Genomic DNA, 25126 nt, shown 5'->3' on the forward strand with positions numbered 1-25126 from the left:
CAGTGAGTGTAGCATGTTCAGCATAGTATTTCTTTCCTAGTCACCTCCATCCATTCTAAGAAGAGAAACAGATGGCAGCAGCTCTTGTTATTTATTTATTTCATTTATAGCCTGCTTTTTCTCTGCGGTTCATGGACTGGGTCACCTTTCCTTTCATCTCCACAGAAACAACCCTTAGAGGTAAATAGGACTGAGAGACAGAGAGAGGGACTGATACAACTCTATGAGCCCTGTGATTCGGTCAAGACTTGAATCTTGATCTCACTATTGTAGTCTCATACTTAAATCCCCTATACTGCCCTGAATGGTGAACTGGACATCCTGCAAACAATCCTCTACTCTCACTTCATATTCTTTGAATGTACAAACTTGTAAAGAATACTAACTTTGCAGGATCCTGCATCATTCTGTTTGTTTACTGTCTTGTCTATTTTGTTCAGCAATGTGGAAAGATTTGGAGCAAATTCTGAGCATGTAGGAGAGAAGTTATGTTATTGGGACAAGGTTGATTTTTGTCTTGCTTTGTTTATTTATTTACATTAAGTTTATATCTTTATATTAAGGGTGGGCATCAGAGTAGAAGGAGGATTCCTAATCATATTTCCATTCTTAACCAACATACCAAAAAAGCCCCCCCCAAATCACACACACCCCAATATATGAAGCTATCTTTGGAAGATTCGGAATGGAGTTGAAGTGCTTTTTTCTCGGAAGCTACCTCTCCCATAGACATCTAACTCTCCCATTCTTCAGGGTGATGCCTGCTTACAATGGGGTGCCATCACCTCCCGTAGAGGAAGCCCAATTTCAGCTACCTAGTCAACATGTGTCACTCATACAGGCACAGAAGTGCAACCCTGAGTTTTATGTAAGACAATTAAAGCCAGTTCTAATGAAAAATTGCCTACTCCCAATGTGTAAAATTTGATTTCCCAGACAGCACAGCCATGTAAAAAAATTCTTTAGGTCAGAATTCTCTCATCTGGAAGTCTGAAATAAATGGTCACTTATCTGACACCAAAACCAGCAAGTCCTCAACTTACGAACACAATTGAGCCCAAACTTTCTGTTGCTAATCTAGACAGTTGTTAGGTGAGTTTTGCCCCATTTTACAGCCTTTCTTGCCACAATTGTAAAGTGAACCACTGCAGTTGTTAAGTTAGAAACACGGTTGTTAAGTGAATTTGGCTTCCCTATTGACTTTGCTCATCAGAAGGTCATCAAAGTGGATCACATTACCCTGGAAAGAGTTGCCAAGTGTCCAAATTTTGATCACATGACCATGGGGATGCTGCAATGGTCATAAGTGTGGAACATGGTCATACGTCACTTGTTTCAGTCCCGTTGTAACTTTGAATGATCACTAAATGAATGGTAGTAAGTTGAGAACTATCTGTATTCAAAAACCAAATTTTAATCTTCCAGGACCTTAAGGTGGCTGCCCTTGGATCAAGTTGTCAAATGTTTCAGCTCTTTCTCTTGGGACTTGATCAAAAACTGGATTTTTCATGTAATATTTGTGTTCATCAGCTTCCTATAAGTGCAGGAATAATAACAGCACACACAACAACTGTTTGTATGCGTACATTATCAGTGGATAACAATCATTGTCCATGTTCTCAGCATTTCATTTCCCTCTATAATTTTGCCACCCCATTATTCAGTCAGGACACCATCTCAAAATATCCCTTTGTATATTCAGTGAAGCAGTTCCATTTTATAAAGCAGTTGCAATAAGTTTCATGATTACAGGGAAGGGGGGATGGTGCAAAATAAAGAAAAAATTCACTAATAATACATCTTATGTTTTAGTATTACATATATTACAATTTTGAGATATCCAGATTGCCCCTTGCTAGGCACAATCTACCTTTAGAGAGTAGATTGGATAAATATAGGCTCTGGTGCACTGTTAATCTCTGATGCTAAAAGCCATGTTCTTCTTTTTAATTCCAAAACCAAAGAACAAGCAGTATTCATAACTGCAGTGAATTATCAGGAACCAACAGTATTTTATTACCCTGAAACATCTTAAATATTGAATCAGTCAAGAGAAATCCATCAGTGCTATAAAGATAACTTGTTCTATGTACATTATTCTTGTAACAACAGATGCAGATAATGTTCAGGGTTAGAATTCAATTCTTGCTACGTAAATCTTGAGACCAACATACTTCCTGATGGAACAACAAATTTAACATCTGCCCCAGGAATATATTAATTTTGGTGAAGATGAATAAGAACATGATATAAAAGAATTTATCCACAATTGGGCTGAACCGGTCTGGCATATCTGGATTCCCATCTATTAATGCTAGATTTACCATCAGAGTTATTATTACACTGGAGCTGCATAAAATGCTGCTAAACTGCTGATAACCACAACCAAATAAAATAAAAAATGGTGTATGTGCAGCCATATACTAGGCAGAGAAGACTATCTAAAAAATACTTAATTTTGTTGGGTTTCCACTATGACTGGACTACAATTGTGCCCTTTGTAAATATAGTCTGATCGGTCTTGGTCTGATTTCATCTCTAAGATGTAGATCAGACCAAGAAATCTATTTTATTTTAAGATTAAAGCTACTTTTATTGAGATTGACTGTAGTAATAGAATCTTTTGAGCCTGATTATGTTTCACCTCTTCCCTCTCATACTTAGGTGAATTAGGGAGTGAGGAGGGTTTATACATACCTTCATTGTTTGAGCTTAAGTGATGTTTTCCTCCTCATTGCTATGGCAACAGATCTCCCTCTCTCCCTCAAGGCCATCCTCTTTGCTCTCTACACTCTATGAATGATCACTATATTAAATGTGTTAACAGAAAAAAAAGTATAACAGGAAAGAATTAGCAAGATTATATAACACAACGGATCACAGAGGTTCCCAGATGCCTCACAATATGAGCAGACTACAATTCCTATCATCCCCAGCCAAGGTGGACCCTGAAACCCATGTAACAATGAGCAATGAGACTGATGTATTGGCCATGCTAAGCAGGTATGATAAGAAATCTAAAGCAATACATGTGGAAGTTCCTAAACAAGCAGAGATCTTTCTATATATTGTAAGTGGACTGGCACAGATACACTTAACTGCAGTTATCGTCTACCTAAATACAAATATAGAAGATACAATTTAAAAATGAAGAAAATAAAATCAAAGCCTAACTCTCACAACAATCCCATGAAGTGTGTTGTGCAGAAAGAATCTAAGTGATCCAGATGAGGAATAGGGTATATTTCTCAGGTTGCACGCTGACTTACAAGGATCCATCAAACTGAGAGAGAGTGCCAGGTTGGAATAGTGTTTAAGATTCTGGGCTAGAAATCAGGACACTGTGATCAGCTAATGATCTTGGATCAGTTCATCTCTCTCAGCCCTAGAAAGCAGGCAAAGGCAGAAAATCTGAAAATCTTGTCAGGGAAACTGCAGGGACTTGTCTCAAAGGTGCTTTTTCAAAAGGCAACTGGACTGGGGGGGTTTTTTCCCTGAGGAAGAAGGAGAAGATGTGTTCGCTTCTCATTCAAGAAACTGGAACATCCAAGAAGACATTTTGCTTCTCCAAAATCAGAAGCAAAATGTCATCTTCTTCTTCATCAGGGGAAAGCAGTTCAACTGCCTTTTGAAAAAGCACCTTTAAGACAACTATGACTTGGATGATTGAGAATCTCCACAGACATGCAGGAACTTGTCTCAACAGTGTTCAGAAATCAATACCAACTCAAAGGCTCACACACAAAAAATAATAATAATCAAACAATAGGTCAGATTTTATGTCCATAAAGATGTGTACTCTTGGTCTGCAACAAGAAGTAAACCACTAAAGCAATTTTCCAGTCATTATAGAACATACCTGCCTTCCCTAATTCAACACTTTCTAGATGTTATGGGACATTAACTTCAAGAATTTTCAGCATGGCCAAAGACTGGGAATTTCAGAAGTTAGACGGTTGGCATTACAATTACAGATGAAAACTTAGTAAAACAAATTAGAGATTTAAATCGTGCACATATAAAGAGGATATATAATGTTTTAATTGAATTGGACTCGGAAACGGAATTAGTTAAAGATTGTATGATAAAGTGGGTACAAAACATACAGGAACCAATTCTGTTGGATACTTGGGAGGTAATCTGGGTCAGAAATGTTAAATTTACTCAGGCTCAAAATTTAAGAGAAAATTTTTATAAAATGTTTTATAGATGGCATTTAGATCCCAAAAAGTTGTCTAACATGTATCCTAACCTACAGTCTAAATGCTGGAGATGTGGTAGTTTAGATGCTACTTATTTTCATATGTGGTGGACTTGCAGAAATATAAAAGCTTTTTGGATTAAAATTTGGTGGAACATTCAAAAGATTTTTAAGAGAAAGATAAAGTTTTCTCCACAATTGTTTTTATTGGGTATTGTTGTAGATTGTGATACTAAAGAAATCAATTTGATGTTCAACTTGATAACAGCAGCACGGTTACTGGTGGGACAATATTGGAAGAAGGATAGTTTGCCTACTATAGAAGAATGGGTACTTAAGGTATCGAATCTTGCAGAAATGTCTAAGATTTCTGCTTATTTGAAGGATCATTCGCAAGAAAGATATATTTCAGTTTGGAGGAGATGGATAGATTATATTCAGAATAAATATGGGACTAAAAAGTCACATTTAGCTTATGAGTAGATTTTAGATTTTTATTAACTTTAGTATTAGCATTGATTGTATTTTTGTTTAAGTTATTATTATTATGTTTTTAATAATTTGAATGTATCAATGTTAAAGGGGAGTTAAAGCACATTATGAATTTGGTTAATTTTATAATGGATAATTTTAGTTAGAATATGATTATTATATTTATGACCCTGTATTCAGCTCTGGGAAGTGGGGGGGAGGGGGTGGTTTGGGGCGGGTGGGTTTTGGGGATATGTTTTGTAAAAAAAAATGTGTAAAACTCTTTAATAAAAAAATGATTTGATATACTTTCTTGTAGAGAATATTCTCTCTAAATTTAAAGTTAAAAGTGATCAGTATATTAATTGATCAATTGAAAAAACACAGGGGAAAGTTATGGTCATAAGTTGTAATGGTCATAAAAAGGATAAACCACGGGAACTGACCTGATTTTACAATCATTGTGGTAAGGTCATTAAGTGAACGCAGTGGTCATTAAGTGAACCCATGGACCATTTTTACCAGAAACCAGAAGTAAATGTTGATTTTTAGCAAAAATGTCATAAATTGCAGTCCCATGACAGCAGGATGCTGCAAAAGGCCATAAGTATGTGCCAGTTGAGTGCTCAAAATGCAATCATGTGTCTGCAGAGGGTGGCCATCAGAACTGGATCAGAATTGGATCATAAGTACCTTTGGGGAGATTGAATAATAAGTTAACTGGTATACTGTATACAGTATACTGGTTACATAATGGAGTCAGAATGGTTGAGATCCAGACTCTACTCCACCCTCAAACATGGAAGTTTACTTTCACAGGGTTATTCTTGCTGACAAAAGCAGGAAAGGGTTTTGCAAAGCAGTTGGAAAAACCATGGGATCTATTTTAATAGTCAAACATAAACATTAGTAACACAGATTTTTAAAAGATGTCCTCTGGGTGCTCTTCAAATATGTTGTGACTATAAGATGATTAGGGGACTGGAGGCTAAAACGTACAAGGAAAGGTTGCTGGAATTGGGTATGTCTAGTTTAATGAAGAGAAGGACGGGGGGGGGGCATAATAGCAGTGTTCCAATATCTCAGGGGCTGCCACAAAGAAGAGGGAGTCAAGCTATTCTCCAATGCACCTGAAGGCAGGACAAGAAGCAACAGATGGAAACTAATCAAGAAGAGAAGCAACCTAGAACTAAGGAGAAACTTATTGACAGAACAATTAACCAATGGAACAACCTGCCTCCAAAAGCTGTTAATGCTCCAACACTGGAAGTCTTTAAGAAGAGATTGGACAGCCATTTGTCTGAAATGGTATAGGGTTTCCTGCCTAAGCAGGGGATTGAACTAGATGACCTCCAGCTCCCTTCCAACATCATCATCATCATCATCATCATCATCATCATTATTATTATTATTATTATTATTATTATTATTATTATTATTATTATTATTATTTCCCAAATTCATAAATAATTAACTATGCAATCATTGTGGCAAGTCTAGTTATCATGATTCCATTCAAAAGATTTAAGATTTAAGTCAACCCAAAATTGTGTATGTTTGTCTTGGTCTGGCAGAAGAAGACACTTTCAATATAGTTCCATAAATGTTTAGTAGGAGTATTCCACTCATATTCATAAGGACCTACTCCCAGGTAAATATAGGTACAGTGCATTGATACATCAAGCTCTTTTTCTCCTGCTTATAATAACCTCAGTTATTAAGAAAAAGGGAATTAACTTTTGTTACCCTCCATGAAAGAGAACCAAAAGCTGTTACTGATATTGCCAAGGTCAATTCAGATAAGTGTTTAGGAATGAAATCCCAAGAGTGGCTTTGGAACAAAGTTGCTTTTCTCAACTCCACTTTCAGATCACTTCCACAGTCCAAGAGGCTTTCTGATAAGAAGTGTACTATGATCCAATATATTTAGAGGATAAAGTCAGAGAAAACTGAAGGAAAGAAGTAAATACACGCAACCAGTTCAGACAATGGCACAATCAGCATTGGGGAGGAGGGGGGAGGGTTTTCAAACTAACACTTCTTGTCTTGCACAGAGGACTCACCCCAAAGGCAGCAGAGTTATAAAAATATTCACCAGTATATCCAATCTCTTCCAGTTACGATACTTCCCCTGAGCATACATACACCTTATAGCTAGGAGCCCAAAGCCCAGTAGAACCATCAAAGGAAACAACATGAGTCTTTCTCAGATTTAAGGTATATTTTTCAGTTAAAAATTAAAAAATAAGAGTAATCTCATGTATTATTTCCATCTATTTCTTGTCCAGGGCTCACTCAATCTACTCTGAAAGGGCTCTCAATGGGCTCCCAATCTGATGGGTTATCTCTTGTTTACTGAAAGCTACAGATTTTCCCAGCCATACCTAGAGACATCAAGGAACAAAACTGGGATATTTAGAATGCAAAGCAGGTGCATTACAACTGAGCTATGACATGTCTGGAATGTGTTCAACAGCAAGATTAAATGTCAACCACCCGCAGACGGCTTCATCGTCCATTGTTAAATGCTGTTCATGCTTTACCATAAACCTAGTCCTCATTGTAGTCCTGGCACCTGAATTACTCAGTAATCAAGAAAGGTTATCCAACTATAGTGCTTAAGATGTTTTTTTTTCTAAAAAAAACTTATGTGATGGGAGGGGGCATAGAAGAGAGAGGAATAATTGTGTTTTGTTTTTAAATTTAAGTAGCCAAATAAACATATCTTCAATCAGCAAGCTATCCACTTTCTATGTCAGAGCAATTAACCTATTTGCATGCACTAGATTTCAATTAGCATATATTAGATTTCAATTAGCAATTAACAGATAATTCCTTTGTACTACAGAATACAAAAGGTTTCTCTGTCACCCTCCCTCTTTTTGTCAAAATGCTTTTTTGCAAACAAATTCCTTTCAAATTAGGTAATTATTAAGAGAATATATTAGAATATATCCTTCCCACAGAAGCCATCTAATTTTTACCTCTGTTTTGTCTTCTTTTTGCCTTTACTAAATACAAGTAGTTAAAATTCATGGAAATATTTGAAGTATCATCTGTTTTCATAATTCTAGCTGTTCTGTATTGTTTGATTGATTACACCAAATAAGTAAGCATTGTTTTTATCCTAAAGTCTTCTAAATTTTAAAAACACATCCTTTTTCCAGATCGTATAGAAGACAAAGCTGAAACTTACTTAAGCCCCCCTCACACACATGCATTCTTTAAATACCTTTTTCATCCTCCTGTATTGTTACAAGTGTTGTGTGCTGTGTGCATTTCGATCTAAAATGCACTTAGCGTGTAGAGATTTTCATAAAGGCAGCTTAAAAGGCATACCACAGTGATTTATTATTTATGCAGCTATAAAGCTGAAATGGTTGGGATCCAGAGCTGTATAAGTATCTATATATTAACAAAAAAAGCTCAAGGTGACATAAACCAGGAGATTTTATGAGCAATAACAATGAAACAAACTCAAAAACAACAACAAAGTCTCAATTATTCAGTTGAATAACCCCTATGTACATGTCTGTGTGTGTTAAGAAAATTCACTATTTTTGGAAGCTGACATTTTTGTGAAGAAAAATGTTCACAGCCCAATCATGGCAACAATTCTCCATGAACATGTAAAATTTATAATAATCTATCTCCATCACAATCCTTCCAGGTAAGACAAAAATTAGACAAAACGTCCTGCAAGACCTTAAAAGGAGAAATAGGATTTTGCTATTCAAAGCTCCCTGTCCCACCATGGTTATCTCTGACAGGCTTTGTGGAGGTAGGTAATTTTGAAATGACAGCAGTGCCTAGCCATCTATGTTGAATATTGTACTAGCAGATTTTCCATGTCTTATGCTATGCCAGAAGTAGCAATCTCAAAAGCTTTTGCCAACCAGTTGTATTTTGGCACCTAGTATCTATCAAATTGAACTGCTTGTCCCCCCTATGCGGTAAATACATATACATCTACCTTTTTAACATGCACTGCAGCATCAAGAAAATATGCGAACCCACCAACTTCATAAGAGAATGGTTAGATTTTCGTCTTAACTTCACGTGACAGGAGCATAGCATTAACTGTGTCCTGGTTCAAATATTGAACTTCCCCAGTGTGGTAAACAGAGGGATGGGGTAGGATGTAGTGTGTGCATAGTTATGTGTCCGGTTCAGGGCAAAAAAAAAAACCAAAAACCCAAACGGTGAGGTTTTGGATATCTAATCTGAATTACACTTGCTACTCTCACAAAACAGTAGACAAGTGTAATGAATCAGAAAGAAAACATGCAATGTGTGGACAAACCAAAGTGATTGCTTTGTGGGACCCTTCCAGAGTGTTATGGAGATATCGATCTATGCAGTCCTAAAAGTCCGGAAAAGACGGCTATAATTATTATGGTTCCATGAGCCGTAACTTTCTTCTCTTGTTCTCGGAATACAAGCTGCATCTGGGAGATCGGAGAATATTTCAGCACCACGGATAGCGATATGACTTCTATTTAGATCTCGTGGCCATCTAAACGGAAACCGAAGATCGGGGAATGTATCCCTACAGACAGGCTGTCATTATGAAACGGAGCGGTATGTCATGATCCCCAGTCCGCCATCACATTCGTTTATCAATCCCCATCAAATAGCAGGCGCTGCATGGAGAGAGCGCCCAATGTCACCTTTCCGAGAAGGCAAAGGAGCTATTTATTCCAGGCGCGAAAAAGACTCAGCCGTCTCGTAGCTTCCCACCAATGAAACCAAGCAAACATCCAACAACAAAAAAAAACAATGCCACCACCCTCCCCACCCCCCCAACGACCTCGGTTCCTACCTGGGATGGCCAGATTTGCCAGCGGCACTCTTTGGATGCTTTGGGGCAAACTTGCCATCCAGTCGGCGAATTTCAACTCAATCTTGCCTTGCGACGAAGCCATACTTGGTGCCTGCCAAGGAAACCGCTCGCTCGCTCTCTCGCCTCGCTCAGCCGGTTAGTAGCACCGCGGCAGCCCCTCCTCCTTCTGTCGGCCTCTGAAAGCTCAGCCGCTTTGCTCGTCTCCAGCCCTCTCTTTGCTAGAGAGAGTTTTACGCGCCACGCTGCGCCACGCCCACGGGTGGATGGCGCAGGCACGTGCGGAGTCGACTTAATATGCCAAATCCTCTCGGCTGGAAAAGCGCCAGTCCGGGAAGCGCAGCTGCCGCCCCGCCGCCTTCCCTGGCATTTCCCAGCGCATCTTCCGTCTACCTAAAACTCCGCCAAAGGCTGAACGCGCGCCTGGGGCGCAACGGGGGCCTGGAGACGCCGCTCCTGGATCGCCTCCTGGGGAAGGTCAGGCCAGCCGAGAATCAACAGCAGGCTCTTCTCCCCTGTGGTGCCACGGTGGTGGGGGGGAAGGTGAAACAAACAAGAAGGGGGCCTTTTTTTCTCGGGGGGAATGAAAATGTGCGCGATCTAGAGAAAACAACAGTCTCCTTTATCTTGCGCCATCTTTTTAGCGCCTTGGCTGGGAGGATTGTTAGGCTTAGGTGCAAAAAAGGAGTGTAGCCATTCTACTCACATTCTTTCCCCCACCCCAACTCAAGCCTACCCTATCGTTCAAGTGGTTTATTGGGATCGGGTTCATGCTGGGTGAACGCAGCCCTCAAGATTCAACCACACCATTGGGAGTGCCATCTTGTCACACCCTGCCTGGGAGATAGGCCATTGTAATTAATGCAAACTGCCCCTTAGGTATTTGCCTGCAACAAGTATAAAAGGTATGAAATTGCATTGTGGCCTCATTATAGACATTTTGTTATTATAGGTAGCTGCAAACAGTGGTCATTCTCTTTCTTTGTTTCACAGAGATAACTTAGCTACTGTCCTCCAAGCTTCAGTTTTGACAACTGCCATGTGTCCTATGGAGATTTGCTTTGAAGACAACTGGGAAGTTGCTGGTAATGCTCAACATGGCTGCAAATCTTATTATTATTATTGTTATTAATTTAATTTGTATACCGCCCTTCTCCCGAAGGACTCAGGGCAGTGAACAGGGCAATACATAATAAAAACAAGATAAAGAGCACTTGTCACTGTCTACAACTGTATGGGCTACCTGGAGCTTAGCAGGTGAATTTGAAAGGTCTAGTGCCGTAATAATGTTTAAACAGCTTTCATGTTTAGTTTGTCCAAGAGCATATCCACAGATCCTTCAGATTTGCAGAGATTGATCTTCACAGTGCTACACATCTAAAATAAATTTAGGGAGAAATGAGGGTCTTCTCTGTTGTGATACTCATTCTTTGAAATGGTCTTCTTTTACTTCTGAGACTTCACACTCATTATGTTTTAAGGGATGTCTAGTATGTCTTCTTCATTATTATGAAGTGTACTAGTTTGTTATTATAATTGTACTATTTACTATTAATATGCCAGTTTGGTGAACTGATTAAAGCACCAGGCTAGAAACTCCAACCTTAGACATGGCTGGGTGACTTTGAGCCAATCACTCTCTTTCAGTACAACTCACCTCACAGGATTGTTTTGGGGAAAATAGGAGGAGAAAGGGGTATTAAGTATGTTAGCTGCCTTGAGTGTTATCAAAATAATAAAGGTGGAAAAATAAATTAAAACAAGTTTTACAGTATCTTTTCTGACAAATATATTAATTACAGTATTTTATTTGGTTTTATTATTGTTTTTGTGGATTGTAATCTTACCCAAATAACAAAAATCTGTTCTATGATCTCCCAGATTCTATGCCAATCTCTTAACCACTAGACCAAACTGGCTGTTCCTGTCAATATCTCCTTAAAGACAAGTACAGTGGGGTCTCTATGCTGGACTGGATCACAATTGTGCACAACTCTAGTAGAAGGCAAAGGGATCCTTACCATCTTTACTTTCCCAGATTGCTGTTCTCAACTTTCAAAGTTCAACTTTCTTTTGTCTTTTTTGTAGACAAGTGGGATCTCTTCCAAAGTCTTGTGCCACTTCATTTTCCAAGAATTCTCTGCAAATTGGCATGTATGTGGGACCCAGAAGTATCCTTGGAATACAGATTATATCACAGCCTGGTGCTTTAATTTGCAGCCTGCTGGTCTCCCATTTTTGTTCCTTTCCTTTTTGTTTTCTAATTCAAAACAATATTTTAAAATTAAATAAGGTGGAGTCTTACAGTTTCTGAGATAAGTATCTGTAAACATATGGATGCCATGCTGGAAATGAAGGGGCAGATGAGCAGAGAAAATGACAAGCATTATTTGCCTACAGAGAAGACTGGAGCCAATGATGCCATCTCTTCTTTTTTTGAAGACAAAAATGCAAATGAAAAAGAACTGATCTTCCAACTTCTATTGCTTGCTTACCCTTCCCAGGCAATGTGGCTAAATAGATAATAATAATAATAATAATAATAATAATAATAATAATAATAATAATAATAATAATAATAATAATAATAATAATAATAATAATAATAATAATAATAATTTTATTTGTATACCGCCCTTCTCCCGAAGGACTCAGGGCGGTGAACAGGGCAAACATATAAAAGTACAGGAATACAAAAACTAAAAAAGAATTAAACAAGATGCCCAAGTTAAAACAGTAGATTAAAATACATTTAAAATAGCAATAAAACCTAAACCCATCCCCCATCAGGCCAGGCCGGCTTGTTCGAACAAATAAGTCTTCAGATCGCGTCGGAAGGAGCGAAGGTTGGGCGCCATCCGGAGCTCAACCGGCAAATGATTCCATAAATCCGGGGCGCCCACAGAGAAGGAGCTCCCCCTGGGGGCCACCAGACGACATTCTCTGACCGTATTTGATTTGTGTACTGTCCCAACATGCTTGCCAGCCTTCTCTGCAACATCTCAGCTGGCCATGGAAGAAACAGACTTCTAACTGTCTTACTCATCTGATTCTGCTTAGAGGAACATTTCTTCTATGTTAAAACGGTAAAAGAAAAGAACAATGGGTCCTATCCAACAACATTTATTTATTTTATTTTATTTATTTTTATTAGATTTATATACCGCCCTTTCCCGAAGGACTCAGGGCGGTTTACAGGGTATTTAAAATCAAGCAATACAAAATACAAAAGTTAAAGAACAATTAAAAAAGATTAAAATATCCCTTAAAATAAAAACCCCAGTTAAAAATTCTCAGCCTGGGCCAGAGAGCTCAAAGAGCCAGGTCTTCAGGTCCCGGAGGAATGAACGAAGGTCGGGGGCAGTCCTGAGCTCCACGGGAAGCTGGTTCCAGAGGGCAGGCGCACCCACAGAGAAGGCCCTCCCCCTGGGTGTTATGTGCCGGCAATCTTTTACCGGCGGCACCCTGAGAAGACCCTCACACTAACATGAAAGTTAGTGTGAAGCAATGCAAGGTTTTACACTTAGGCAGGAAAAACCAAAAGTAAAAGTACAGATTAGGCGAAACCTGGCTCAAAAACAGTAACTGTGAGGGGGAACTTGGAGTCCTAGACGATCACTTAAATGTGAGTCTGCAGTGTGCAGCAGCAGCCAAAAAAGCTAATTTAAGATTTAAGGTGCTGGTACTTACCTTTAAAGCCCTACATGGCTTAGGCCCGGGATATCTGCAGGACCGTCTGCTGCCGGGGACGACTTCCCATCGCCCTGTGCGCTCACACAGAGAGGGCCTCCTCAGGGTGCCGTCGGCCAGACAATGTCGGCTGGCGACCCCCAGGGGGAGGGCCTTCTCTGTGGGAGCGCCAGCCCTTTGGAATCAACTCCCCCTTGAGCTTCGGATGGCCCCGGACCTCCGGTCCTTTCGCCGCGACCTCAAAACGTTCCTTTTCCATCAGGCTGACCTGGATTGAAGATGGGTTTTTAAAAGTTTTAATTTTTAACTGTGTAATTAATATTTGGGGCTGTTATTTAATTTTTTCTCTTAACTTTTGTACTGTTGTTTTTTATTGCTGTTAGCCGCCCTGAGTCCTCTGGGAGATAGGGCGGCATATAAATCCCATAATAAATAAATAAAAATAAAAATAATACAGTCCTTGGTTGTATAAACAGAGGTATAGAACCAAAATCAAATGAAATATTAGTACCGCTTTATAAAGCCTTGGTAAGACCACACTTGGAATACTGTATCCAGTTTTGGTCACCACATTACAAAAGAGATGTTGAGACTTTGGTAAAAGTGCAAAGAAGAGCAACTAAGATGATTAAGAGCCTGGAGACAAAAATATATGAAGAATAGTTGCAGGAATTGGGTATGGCCAATCTAGACAAAAAATGGTCTAGGGGTGACATGATAGCAGTATTCCAGTATTTGAAGGGCTGCCACAAAGAAGAGGGGTCACCTTATTTTCCAAAGCTCCAGAAGGCAAGACAAGAAACAATGGACGGAAACTAATCAAGGAGAGAAGCAATCTGGAACTAAGGAGAACCTTCCTAACAGTGAGGACAATTAACCAGTGGAACAGCTTGCCTTCAGAAATTGTAGATGCTTCATCACTGCAAGTTTTTAAGAAGAGACTGAACAGCCACTTGTCTGAAATGGTATACGATCTCCTGCTTGATGACTAGATGACCTCCAAGGTCCCTTCTAGCTCTATTCTGTTTGATAGAGAAATCTTTATTCATTAGTTCCCCAGACAGCAAGATGGGAAAGTGATGCTGCTGTTTCCAATTGTTCCCCTTGACAGGTAGTTCTTGACTTAATGTTTAAAGACCAAAGTTACAAAAAAGTTACAACCCATCCTTGAAGCCACCTAATTCTCATGGTCACATGATCACATTTCAGGCACTTGCCAGCTGGCTCACATTTATGTGATCACATTTTATGACTTTCGTGCTGTTTTCCAGCAAAAAAATATCCATTGAATAAGGTGCAGTCAGACTTACAAACCTGGTTTTATTAACAACTGCAATGACTGTTGTTAATGACTTACAACCAAAATTCCAGGCTCAATTGTGGTTTAAAGTCAAGGCTGTAACTTTTTTACAGCCTGGAATCTTCTAGTTGGATCAAGACTGCCATTGAGCAGTTTAGCTCCAATCCATTTGGAAGGCTGATCTAGTAGTTTGCACATTTATCCCTCTCTACAATTCAAAGAGACAGAAACTTAACAAGAGCATGTAGCAAGAAAAACTGACAGGAACCAGTGTCCTGCTTATCCGCCGTTTGCAAGAACAGGGTTCACTTTTTATCTTCTTTCCTTGACTAAAACATTTATTTTCCGTGTCTTTTTATAATATGCCTCTTATTAATTTGATGGTTTTCTTATAGTTGTCAGCATTTTCTTCCCCTCTCAGTTTAATTCTCTCTTTTTTTTGTCTCTAACCTAATTCTGTTCAGACCCTCTTAGCTGAATAGCTGTAAATACAGTTAAGTAATTCAGGATTTCTTATTACTTTTGCATCCTAAGCAAAGCTTAATTTTGTTTCATGCAAATCACCTATCTCAAAATATTTTCTCCTAGAAGCTACAATAATTCTCTCTACACACATTCTTGTTTGAGCAAAAGTGTCTACAATACTAACAGTATCAAACACACACACACACACACACACACACACACAAACACTGACAACCAGATGATGACACAAGTGTAATGATGTCATCACACATGTGTCATTTCTCCAATCCCACCACTGACACCACTGTACCCCCTCAGATAAAGGATCCTTGGATACAAACTCTAGTGCAGAACAAAATCTAGTTAATAAATGGTAGCCTATCAAATGTGTCAACACAGAACTCCAAGTTCCCTGTTGGTTTGTTTACTGATTGATTAGATATTATTTTAAAAACAATACCTAGTTTTTGGATAACAATAAGCAAGGAATCTTCTCAAAAGGGTTGAATGCTGGTTTTGCTTCTCCCAATCATTCAGAAAGAGGGCAGGAATTAAGAAATGCATGACATCCAGGCTTCATATATATGCTATTTTCTGATACTAATAATATAAAATGTCTTTCATTTACTCATTGGGTTCATTTTTTTTTCAGGAGCTTATGACAGCATAATACTCTCCTCTGCTTGTATCCATACAGTAACCTACAATAGTGATATAGGCTAAGAAATTCTGTCTGAATTCAAGCATACTACTAGGTCAGGATTTTTTACCCATGGTATTTGAGAGAAGCCATATTGGCTGTTTCACATTAGTTTATAATGAGCAATTCTTCCTATTACTAAGTCAAAAGCAAACACATCAGTAGTGCACTTCTGACTCATGCATAGACTCAGTGGTACGGTACCAGACGGTCTAAGTCAGGGGTATCAAACTGCCGCCCCGTGAGCTGGTTGCATCATGTGGAGGCCATGCCCACCCCAGCTCTGGCAATATGAAAATAGTCGCGATACATTGCAACACATCACATGACGCGATGAGTTTGACACCCGTGGTCTAAGTGGAGAAAATGAAAATAATACTCAGTGAAGGGCCAAGCCTCAAAATTCTAGGAGCTATTTTTTCCTCTTATCATATGCAAAATCAGGGACACAAATTTTATTCTCTGTTATTCACATCACATAGATAAATTCTCTCACTGTAACAGTACAATCAGAAAGCTTAAAAACCCAGGAGTATACATTGCACTTCAGAGTTAATAAACAATAGCATCTGCAATAGTAGTGAATACAATAACATATTGGTATATTGGCTATTGCATAAAATAAGCATAAAATGTAAACACAATGATACACCATGCTGGTGGAATCAATCTTGTGACAGACAGTGTTGCAATTGTTCAATATTTTACAACAATCCTAGAAGTCATTGTTGACTTTTCTCTGAGCAGAAAGAGAACAGAATTTTTAGGTTTCTGTGGTATTTAAAGAAATGTGGCATAACTGAATCATTTTGCAAAGGAAAGTAAAGAGGGCTGTGAGGAAAAAGAATGTGCCCAGCAGATTCAATTTCTCCTGTACAGCACATACAAAATGCTTTTACAAAAGGATGCCATTGCACATCATAGCTTGCCAAAGAAAATCTCAACTATGTTTTGGTCACAATATGTTGGTGAGATGAGGAGCTGAATTTCCCAAATGTGTGATTTAAGGAGGAAGGACTGAAATCTAGCTCGTAGAGACTGGCAGAAGACTGCCTGCCTATTCTCCACTGACCAGATATGGCCATTGGAAAAGGGTGACTGTTTTTCTTAGGATATGAATTCTCCTGGATCATACTCTGAACCAGTCATTGCTTAGGGAAGCAAGCCATTCTGGGACAAGAACATGGCTCACATCTAAAAGAGGCAGACTCTACATGGCACACCCGGTTGCCCCTTTTGGTCCCCGAACAACCACAGAATGAGGCTTGTATTGGAGGAGAGTTCATGTCACTCAACCTCTGGCATTTTTTTTTAATTCCCTGAGACTGAGGCTTACAATGGAAGACACTCCATATAAATTTATCCAATTCTTGCACCATTTGAATTAGAGCAGAATATCATTCTTACCATGGCTTTTCTCCATCACCACTATGACCTACCTATGTTCAGGCATGAATGTGATGTTAATGCTGGACACAAACCCTGATCAATCTGGGTTATAAAAGGATGCAATGCCTCTGAGAAGCACCAACATGTGCAGCATGGAGATGGTCTTCTGTTCTTCCCCAAGTATCATGACATTAACTGATTGTTTAGAAGATGATCTTTATGTAAAATTCCCAACTAGACATCATGTGGATTGGCTGTGTTTGTACATGGGCATGCAGTAATACAATCAGACATCAGTGATTTACAAACAAAGTACTGGAAAAAAAATTAGTTTGGTTGGTCTACTGCTTAGAATCAGTGTGTGCATTGTTTGTGTGCACATAGTACTTCTTCTTGATCCCTGTTGATGTTGAAATTGAGCATTGAAATTGAGGATTCCTTTATATTAAAGTGCTTCTGCCAACCTAGCAGTTCGAAAGCATGTAAAAATGCAAGTAGAAAAATAGGGACCACTACAGTGGGAAGGTAACAGCGTTCTGTGCGCCTTTGGCGTCTAGTCATGCCAGCCACATGACCACGGAGATGTCCTCAGACAAGCGCTGGCTCTTCGGCTTTGAAACGGAGATGAGCACCGGCCCCTAGAGTCAGAAACGACTAGCACGCATGTGCGGGGGAACCTTTACCTTTACCTTTACCTTATATTAAAGTAGCAAGTATTTTCATCTTCAAAGGCACTTTGACAGTTCCACAATCAATAGGTTAAAAAAATGTTCTGAATGCACATCACACCTAAAGTTAGCAAACTGTCATCAATGTAGCTGTTATCTTTTCTGAAAGTTGTGTAATAATAGCTTCCTTTGTTTCAGAATTTTTGACTTAGGCATCCATTCATCATTTTGCTCCAGGCAATGCATTTACTTGTGCTTTTTGATTTATGGAGACTTCAAAATATATTTCAATTGTATATATAAAAAAATCTATACTAGTTCTCTCTCTCTCTCTCTCTCTCTCTCTCTCTCTCTCTCTCTCTCTCTCTCTCTCTCTCTCTCTCTCTCTGTGTGTGTGTGTGTGTGTGTGTGTGTGCAAAGCTTGAACATGCCTTTTGGTTCCTGTTGATGCATATCCAGTTGATGTACCATCTTCATAATCATATGCCACATTGTACTTCAAAGACACCATAAGCAGAACATAGAACAGATCTCAGCTACCAAAGTCCTAACCAACGCCAGCTTGCAAAGAGTCAGAGTTTTCTATGTATCTTCACTATCACCTAATGATTGTCCACGTTTTTGCAATCCAAGCAGTTTCTTCTGAACCCCACTGTTTCCTCTAGTCAAAATACCTAAAACCATTTTGGATTTTCCTTCTGCCAAATCACAGCTTTTCTGAATCATTTTGGCAGAATCTGAAAATCACAAGGTCTCCATTTGGTATACTGTATGTCTCCATATTTTAATAGCACAAAAGCAGGAAAGAAGGAAAACATTCAAAGAAGTTTTAACCTACACATGAAAGTCATTTCGTATGCACTTTGAATGCTCTTTATTTAGACTGAGATTTTGTCCATGGCCAAAACTTCTGCATTTCATCAATAGAGGGCAACATATACCCACCCTGTTTTGCTCACATTGGCCTTCCTCTGAGACCAAACCAGGCCTCTTATGCCAGAAAGAACCAGATTCTTGCAGATGTCCTGCATCCCCCATAATTATGAGTAATACGTCTTTCAGGAAAGCTTGGTTACTCTTAGTGATGTTTTGGGGGGAAAAATGTTTATGCAATAGAATATTTGGGGGAGGGAGCAGACCCAGGAACATGAATTGAAAGTTAACTAAATTAAGTTCTCAACAGATAGCAGCCCAGAATCTAAACTAGGCTTAGTTACTGTTTGAATGGGAAACCACTTGAGAACACCAGAATTGAAAGCTGGACTGTGAAATCGAAAAAGTAAATCACAGAAGAAGGCAATCTCAACCTTTCTCTGTTGTTGAGTGTTTTTGCCAAGTCACCTACAGGGATATGTGCAAAGTAGTTGTATCCCCATAATTATAAGTAACACATCTTTCAGGAAAGCTTGGTTACTCTTAGCAATGTTTTGGGGGGGAAATGATGCAATAGAATATTTGAGGGAGCTGAAACTCAGCTCGTATCTGGTGTTTGCTAAAAGGTTTAGGATAGACAGCATATTGGGAAAGGTATGGGAAGATGAGAAAGTCATCTAAGGTATCTTTGCAAGTCATGTATAGCAAAACCAACCTGCTGTGCTCCTTCCTAGCAGTCTGCAGTGAGCAGTGGCAGAGTGGGGTAATGGCTCAAATCAGAAGGATGGCAAATGGAGCATAAGAATGCAAGCCTTCGGAACATGAATGCAAGTTTGGAGCAGTATTTGCTTCACAATGTTCTGCCTGCCATTTTGGCACACACATACACACACACACACCTCATAGATGCTGCTGCAACCTGCTTTGTGGGAAGAAAAGAGTATAGGAGGAATTTTTAAAAACTCACTTTTCACACTGGTCCTGCACATCATTTGTACATGAGGCTACTGTGCTTATGTCATATAAAGGAATCCCTGCGGGTTTTACTCCACTAATAGTTGCCGACTATAGGGGGTGCTCATCTCAAGGCCATTGAGCCAGGGCTGTCCAAAGACATTTCCATGGTCATATGGCCAGCATGATGTCACGGAGTGCTATTATCTTCCTGCCAAAGTGGTACCTATTTATATACTTGCATTTGCATGCTTTTGAACTGCTAGGTTGGCAGGAGCTGCAGGGAGGATGGGAGGATGGAAGCTCACCCCATCACGTGGCACTCGGGTTTTGAACATGGGCTGCTGGCTTTTCAGCTGACAAGCCCAGCATCTTAACTGCTGATCCAGTGCATTGCCCCTCTTTATGTCATGTAACACATGTAACAAAGCCAGATCTTCAGCTGTATGCTAACAGCCACTCTCTTGACTTTCTTGACCTCCCTCACAATGTCCTTACCTGTAACAGAGTACTTCAGAGGAAATTCAAAACGTTGTGAGAAAAAAATGTCTAAATTGCTATGTTTTCAACAATATCAGTGATAGAATTACTTCAAAAGAATTATTATGAAAAGTTTCAATTCAGGAAATCTCTTTATGAAGAAAAAGGAAATTGTTAAACATATACAATAGATGTAAATTGTATATTTGACTTTTTATACTTTCTTGGAAAGCCAAAGGAATTATCTGAAAAACACAGAACTTTTCACCCAATAAGAACAATATACAATGTTTTGAAACAAGCTATCTTCCCATTATTGTTTTTTCCCTCCCACTCTTTTTTATTTCTATAATATCTATAAATCAGCAACAGAAAAGTTGTAGTTCACTACATACTACTAATTACATTGTAGGCATCTGTTACCATCATCCATGCTTGCTGAATTGAGTGGGAGTCATAATGAGCAGTTCTTCATATTATAGGCCATTATTTATTTGTTGGATGGTTGGTTGGTTTATTATACTTAGAGACTTAGAGACTTTCATCTCTAAATGTCCATGTCCACCATTGTCCATCAGTGAAGAAGATCTAACTCCATTCAAGTGTAAGTGAGCCAGCAGGTGACAGTTCCAGGTAGAACACCCATCAACAATATTCTAATGGACTCTACCACAGACTTATGTTCTGTGCAAGTTCTACAAAGGGATTATTGAGTTTATAACTGTCTGGTTTGGCACTGCAATAAAACAAGACAGGTATAGACTTCAATGGATAGTTAGAACTGCAGAAAAAACAATTGCTACCAACTTGCCTTCCACTGAGCAAGAAAGAGGGCTGTGAAAATATCTACAGACCTCTCGCATTCTGGACATAAACTATTTCAACTCCTCCCCTCAGGATACCGCTACAGGGCTTTTGCCTGCCAAAACAACTAGACACAAAGACAGCTTCTTTCCCCCATGCCATCACTCTCCTAAACAACTAATTCCCACAACGCTATCAAACCTACCTAATAGGGCTGTATTACTATTATCTTTCTCATCTTTCCTATTGCCTGTTTCCTTATCTTCTTATGACTATAACTATGTTGCTTGTATCTTATGAATGTTGATTGCCTATTTAGTATCCTATGACTATCATTGAGTGTTGTATCTTATGATTTATGATGAATGTATTTCATGTTTATAATAATGATTTATCACTTGTTGCTTGTATGTACACTGAGAGCTTATGCACTGGAGACAAATTTGTTGTGTGTCCAATCACACTTGGCCAATAAAGAATTATAATTCTAATATAGCAATATTGCACATGACTTTCTCTGTCCAAGATAACAATAGGTTTTAACTCTAAGTAGAGTACTCAGGGGTTGAACAGTCTAGTTTGGGCAATTGTATAAACAGGACTTAAGTACTCTTGCTATAATTTAATCTGGAAAAGCCACTGTTCTTCCTTGTGATTTGGGCAGGTAAATTCTTGCTTTGAAATTACTAAGGAATGGGCTGGATTCTTTCTCTCAGCACATCATTTTAGCTCTGTTGCTAATAATGTATTTTTAACTCTGAATTGGCCTCATGAAGGTGTTGTATACACAACCTGTGTAAGGTTGTGGGATGGAACACATTGGGTTTACTCCCCCCGTTTCATATTTAACTGTGATACCTATAAAGAAGTTGGTCGCAACCAAAGCAATTTTTTAAAATAGTTCACTTGCTTGGAGTAAAGTTCAAGGTATTATAGCTTCATGCAAATATGGAGAATTAGACAAAACAAGACATGGCATCATTTTGGTGAAACAAAAAAAGGCAGAGAAAATTGAGATCACAGCCCATATGGAAGTGAGGTTCACCTTTTCTCATCAATGAAAAGTGTTCCCTTCTCAAGCTGTTTTAAATAAAAGAAATCAGGCAGTTTATTTTTAAAAAGTAGCAAAGAATCCAAAACTGGCAATAATTAATATATTCTATTTTTTAAAAAACAACATTAAATTAAATTATGGCAACACGATTACACAATTTCTCTACATTCATTTTTATCACGATCTTAAGCATTTTTTTTATAAATACAACCCATTTTTTGTATTTTTTTATAAATACAACCCATTTTCTAGTAGTATGCTTCAATAATACAATATTTCTCTGTGACTGCATGCAAGAAATTTTCTTGGCAATATTACAGTCGTGGTTTGCAAATGCCTTCTTCCTGGATATTTGTTCAATTTCTCAGCCTACTGAATATACCTGAAAGCCCCTTGAAGTCTCCTATCCAAATATTAACCAAGGTCACACCTGCTTAGCTTCTGAGACCAGCCAGATGTTGCCATTTCCTGAGGCTTCTCATTGGAAAAGTTATACACAGAGTAAAAATTGACTGCACTTGTAACTATAATTTTCTAGAGTCACCTGAAGCCCTTGAGCCAATGTCAAAACTGCACACAAAACATCAGTTCAGATCTCTGTTGAGAGTTCACTGTCCTTCTGTGCAGTTGTGTCACTTGGAAAAGAAAGGATATATTTAGAGACAAGAGGGGAAATAAAAGCAAATGAAGGGGGGGAAACTACCTTTAAGAATGAATTGATACTTCCACTTCCCAATCAGTACTGTCTTTTACCCTTCTCACTACAATAAACATTTTCTTTTTTAAATGCACCACACAAAAAGATTATCACCAAATGGAATTACATTTTGATTGGAAGCTGATTAGTTAGTTTCAATGTGATAGAGATCTATATCCTTCCGTTAGGTTCATGAATTGTCAGAGCTGGACACCACTTCTGTTAAGCCAACACAATATATACATACTCCCAACTTTTCTCCGTGTTACACTCCTCCAGTTCTCAAATATATTTTAATAAAAACTTTCAAAAAATGCTATTATAAAAATTAGTTCCACTGTAGCTAACATATGACCCATGTTTTTCAAAATATTGGTCCTTGGCTGAAATATGTCAATACTTTGCATTATAGAGCCGAGCTCACAAATCTTTGATAGTTACTTTTGCTTCACCAAAGTTTCAAGGAAAGTCCTCCTTCGAAGCAACTCATTGAAGCACCACTGGACCCAGCTTCTTTCATTGGCTACAGTGTTTCCTTTATTTAGCTGACAGTTAAAGCAATTAATCAGTGGAATGACTTGCCTCCAGAAATTGTGCGTGCTCCAACACTGGAGGTTTTTAAGAAGAGATTAGACAACCATTTTTCTGAAATGTTGTAGAGTTTCCTCCTTGAGCAGGGGATTGGACTAGAAGCCTTCAAGGTCTCTTCCAATTCTGTTGTTCTGTTAGTCTGATTAAGTTAAAATGATTTTTGTTCAGCACATGTGGTGAAACATTTCATTTAAAATGAAACTGGATTAGCTCAGCTCTAGAAGGTTTCCTCAAGACCAACAGCTCATGCTTCATCCCATCTGGGCAGAAAGACATGTCTCAGTCACCCAAGGCATCACACCAGAATGGCTGCATTGCGGTCTCTACAAGCCTACAGCTAGTCCCCAACTTAAGACCATTTGCAGTTATGATGGTACTGAATAAAAGGGAATTATAATTGATCCTCAAAATTCCACCTGTCTTAGCACCCCATGTTTGTACTTCTACTGGTTGCCTAGCACCCTGTGAACAGGTGATCATCATTTGCAACCTTGTCTGCCGACTTCCCCATAAAATTAATGGGGAAACATGTAGGTATATTGCATGTTGCTGGCAAATCTATCCTATGAACTCACATTCTCCCAATGGGCGTGGTGCCTCTCACATACCCCCATGCTCCATCTTCCACCCAGCAGCTTTTGGACTTGCAAATTCATTCTGGGGTGTGTGTTTTTTTATTGACTGTGATTGTGGGGAGCTGGCAGGAAGTTGCCTTGCCTAATGACCATGGGATTCAGTTAAAAATAGCAATCAGGATTGCAGGTATTGCTGTCACTAAGTAATGTGATCATGATTTATTATTACATCACTTAGCAACAGAAATTCCAGCCCCAGTTGCCTTTTTAAGTTGAAGACTACCTACATTACATGCTGCAAGAGATTCCCATTGCTTAGCATTCAGTATGAAATGTTCCTGCTTATTGGAGTTGTGGGATTTAATCTAGATCACATTTCAATTTATAGGCAGACGTGGCTGGTTTTCAAGAGACCGTGAAATTCAAAGGCAAAAAGATTTGATCCAAATCAATTGATCAAAGAGTCCATGCAGGATTTACCTGTGGAGTCCTTGGTGTTCTCTGAGCCTGTTTGTTTGCTTGTAAGCATTTCATTACCTGACTAGTAATATCCTCAATGCTAATGAGTATGGAGTTTGCTCCCTGCTTACATACAGTAACTTGCCCTGCCAGTTTAGGCCAGAGTATGGGTTTTCTCCTTGATTGTTCCTTGATTAGGGTATTGTTTTCTGCTTCATTAGGGAAAAATACCTATAAAATCAGCAGGATGGAATATAGTAGGCAAAAGATAACAGATAAACGGCAACTGAGAATGGCTTAAAAGGCTGGAGGGAAAAGGAAAGATAATGTTTGATGTGAATGTAAAGCTACAGAACATCAATGGGGAAGCTATGGGCCTCCAGAGAGTCACTTGTTCTCATTATAGCTGAAGTTCATAATCTCTGAAAGCTTTTCACAGGGTTCTTGGGGCCTCTGAAAGTAATCTGAGCTGTACTTTTTAATGCACGTGAGGGGAGAATGATTGATAATTGGGCTAATCATGTCAATTGTATTTAATTAAATGTAAATGGAACAACCCCCTTGCTTAACTCTTGTTTAGCTTTTGTAATGTAGGGTTTTCTGGCATGCCACTCAAAAGCCTGATGTTTCTCTTGTAAAGGGTGCTAAATTCAGGGAGATTTTTCTCAGAATCTTGGGCATGCAGGACTTTCATCTTTGATCAGATTGTGAAGGTCACATCTTGAGCTACAGATGTTGTTTTAAACTGTTGAAATAGATGTTGAGGATGGGTTGGGTTGTCTTATACTGTAGAGCAGGGATCTTCAAACTTGGCCCTTTTATGACTTGTGGACTTCAACTCCTAGAATTCCTTAGCCAGCCATGCTGGCTGAGGAATTCTGGGAGTTGAAGTCCACAAGTCATAAAAGGGCCAAG

General features: G+C 38.9%; 1 protein-coding gene across 1 annotated transcript in view; it reads right to left on the reverse strand.

Annotated features, from left to right (window-relative positions):
- The window catches only part of PLCXD3 (phosphatidylinositol specific phospholipase C X domain containing 3), a gene marked incomplete at both ends in the record, with an annotated part of 81164 nt that extends 71567 nt beyond the window's left edge, over positions 1–9597 (reverse strand). The window contains one exon of the mRNA XM_081316545.1: positions 9495–9597. Coding sequence (XP_081172671.1) covers positions 9495–9597 — 103 coding nt within the window. The remainder of the gene's footprint in view (positions 1–9494) is intronic.
- Positions 9598–25126: the final 15529 nt, after the last annotated feature.

Source organism: Vipera berus, assembly GCF_964194415.1.
Source record: "Vipera berus genome assembly, chromosome: 2".
Taxonomy (NCBI): domain Eukaryota; kingdom Metazoa; phylum Chordata; class Lepidosauria; order Squamata; family Viperidae; genus Vipera; species Vipera berus.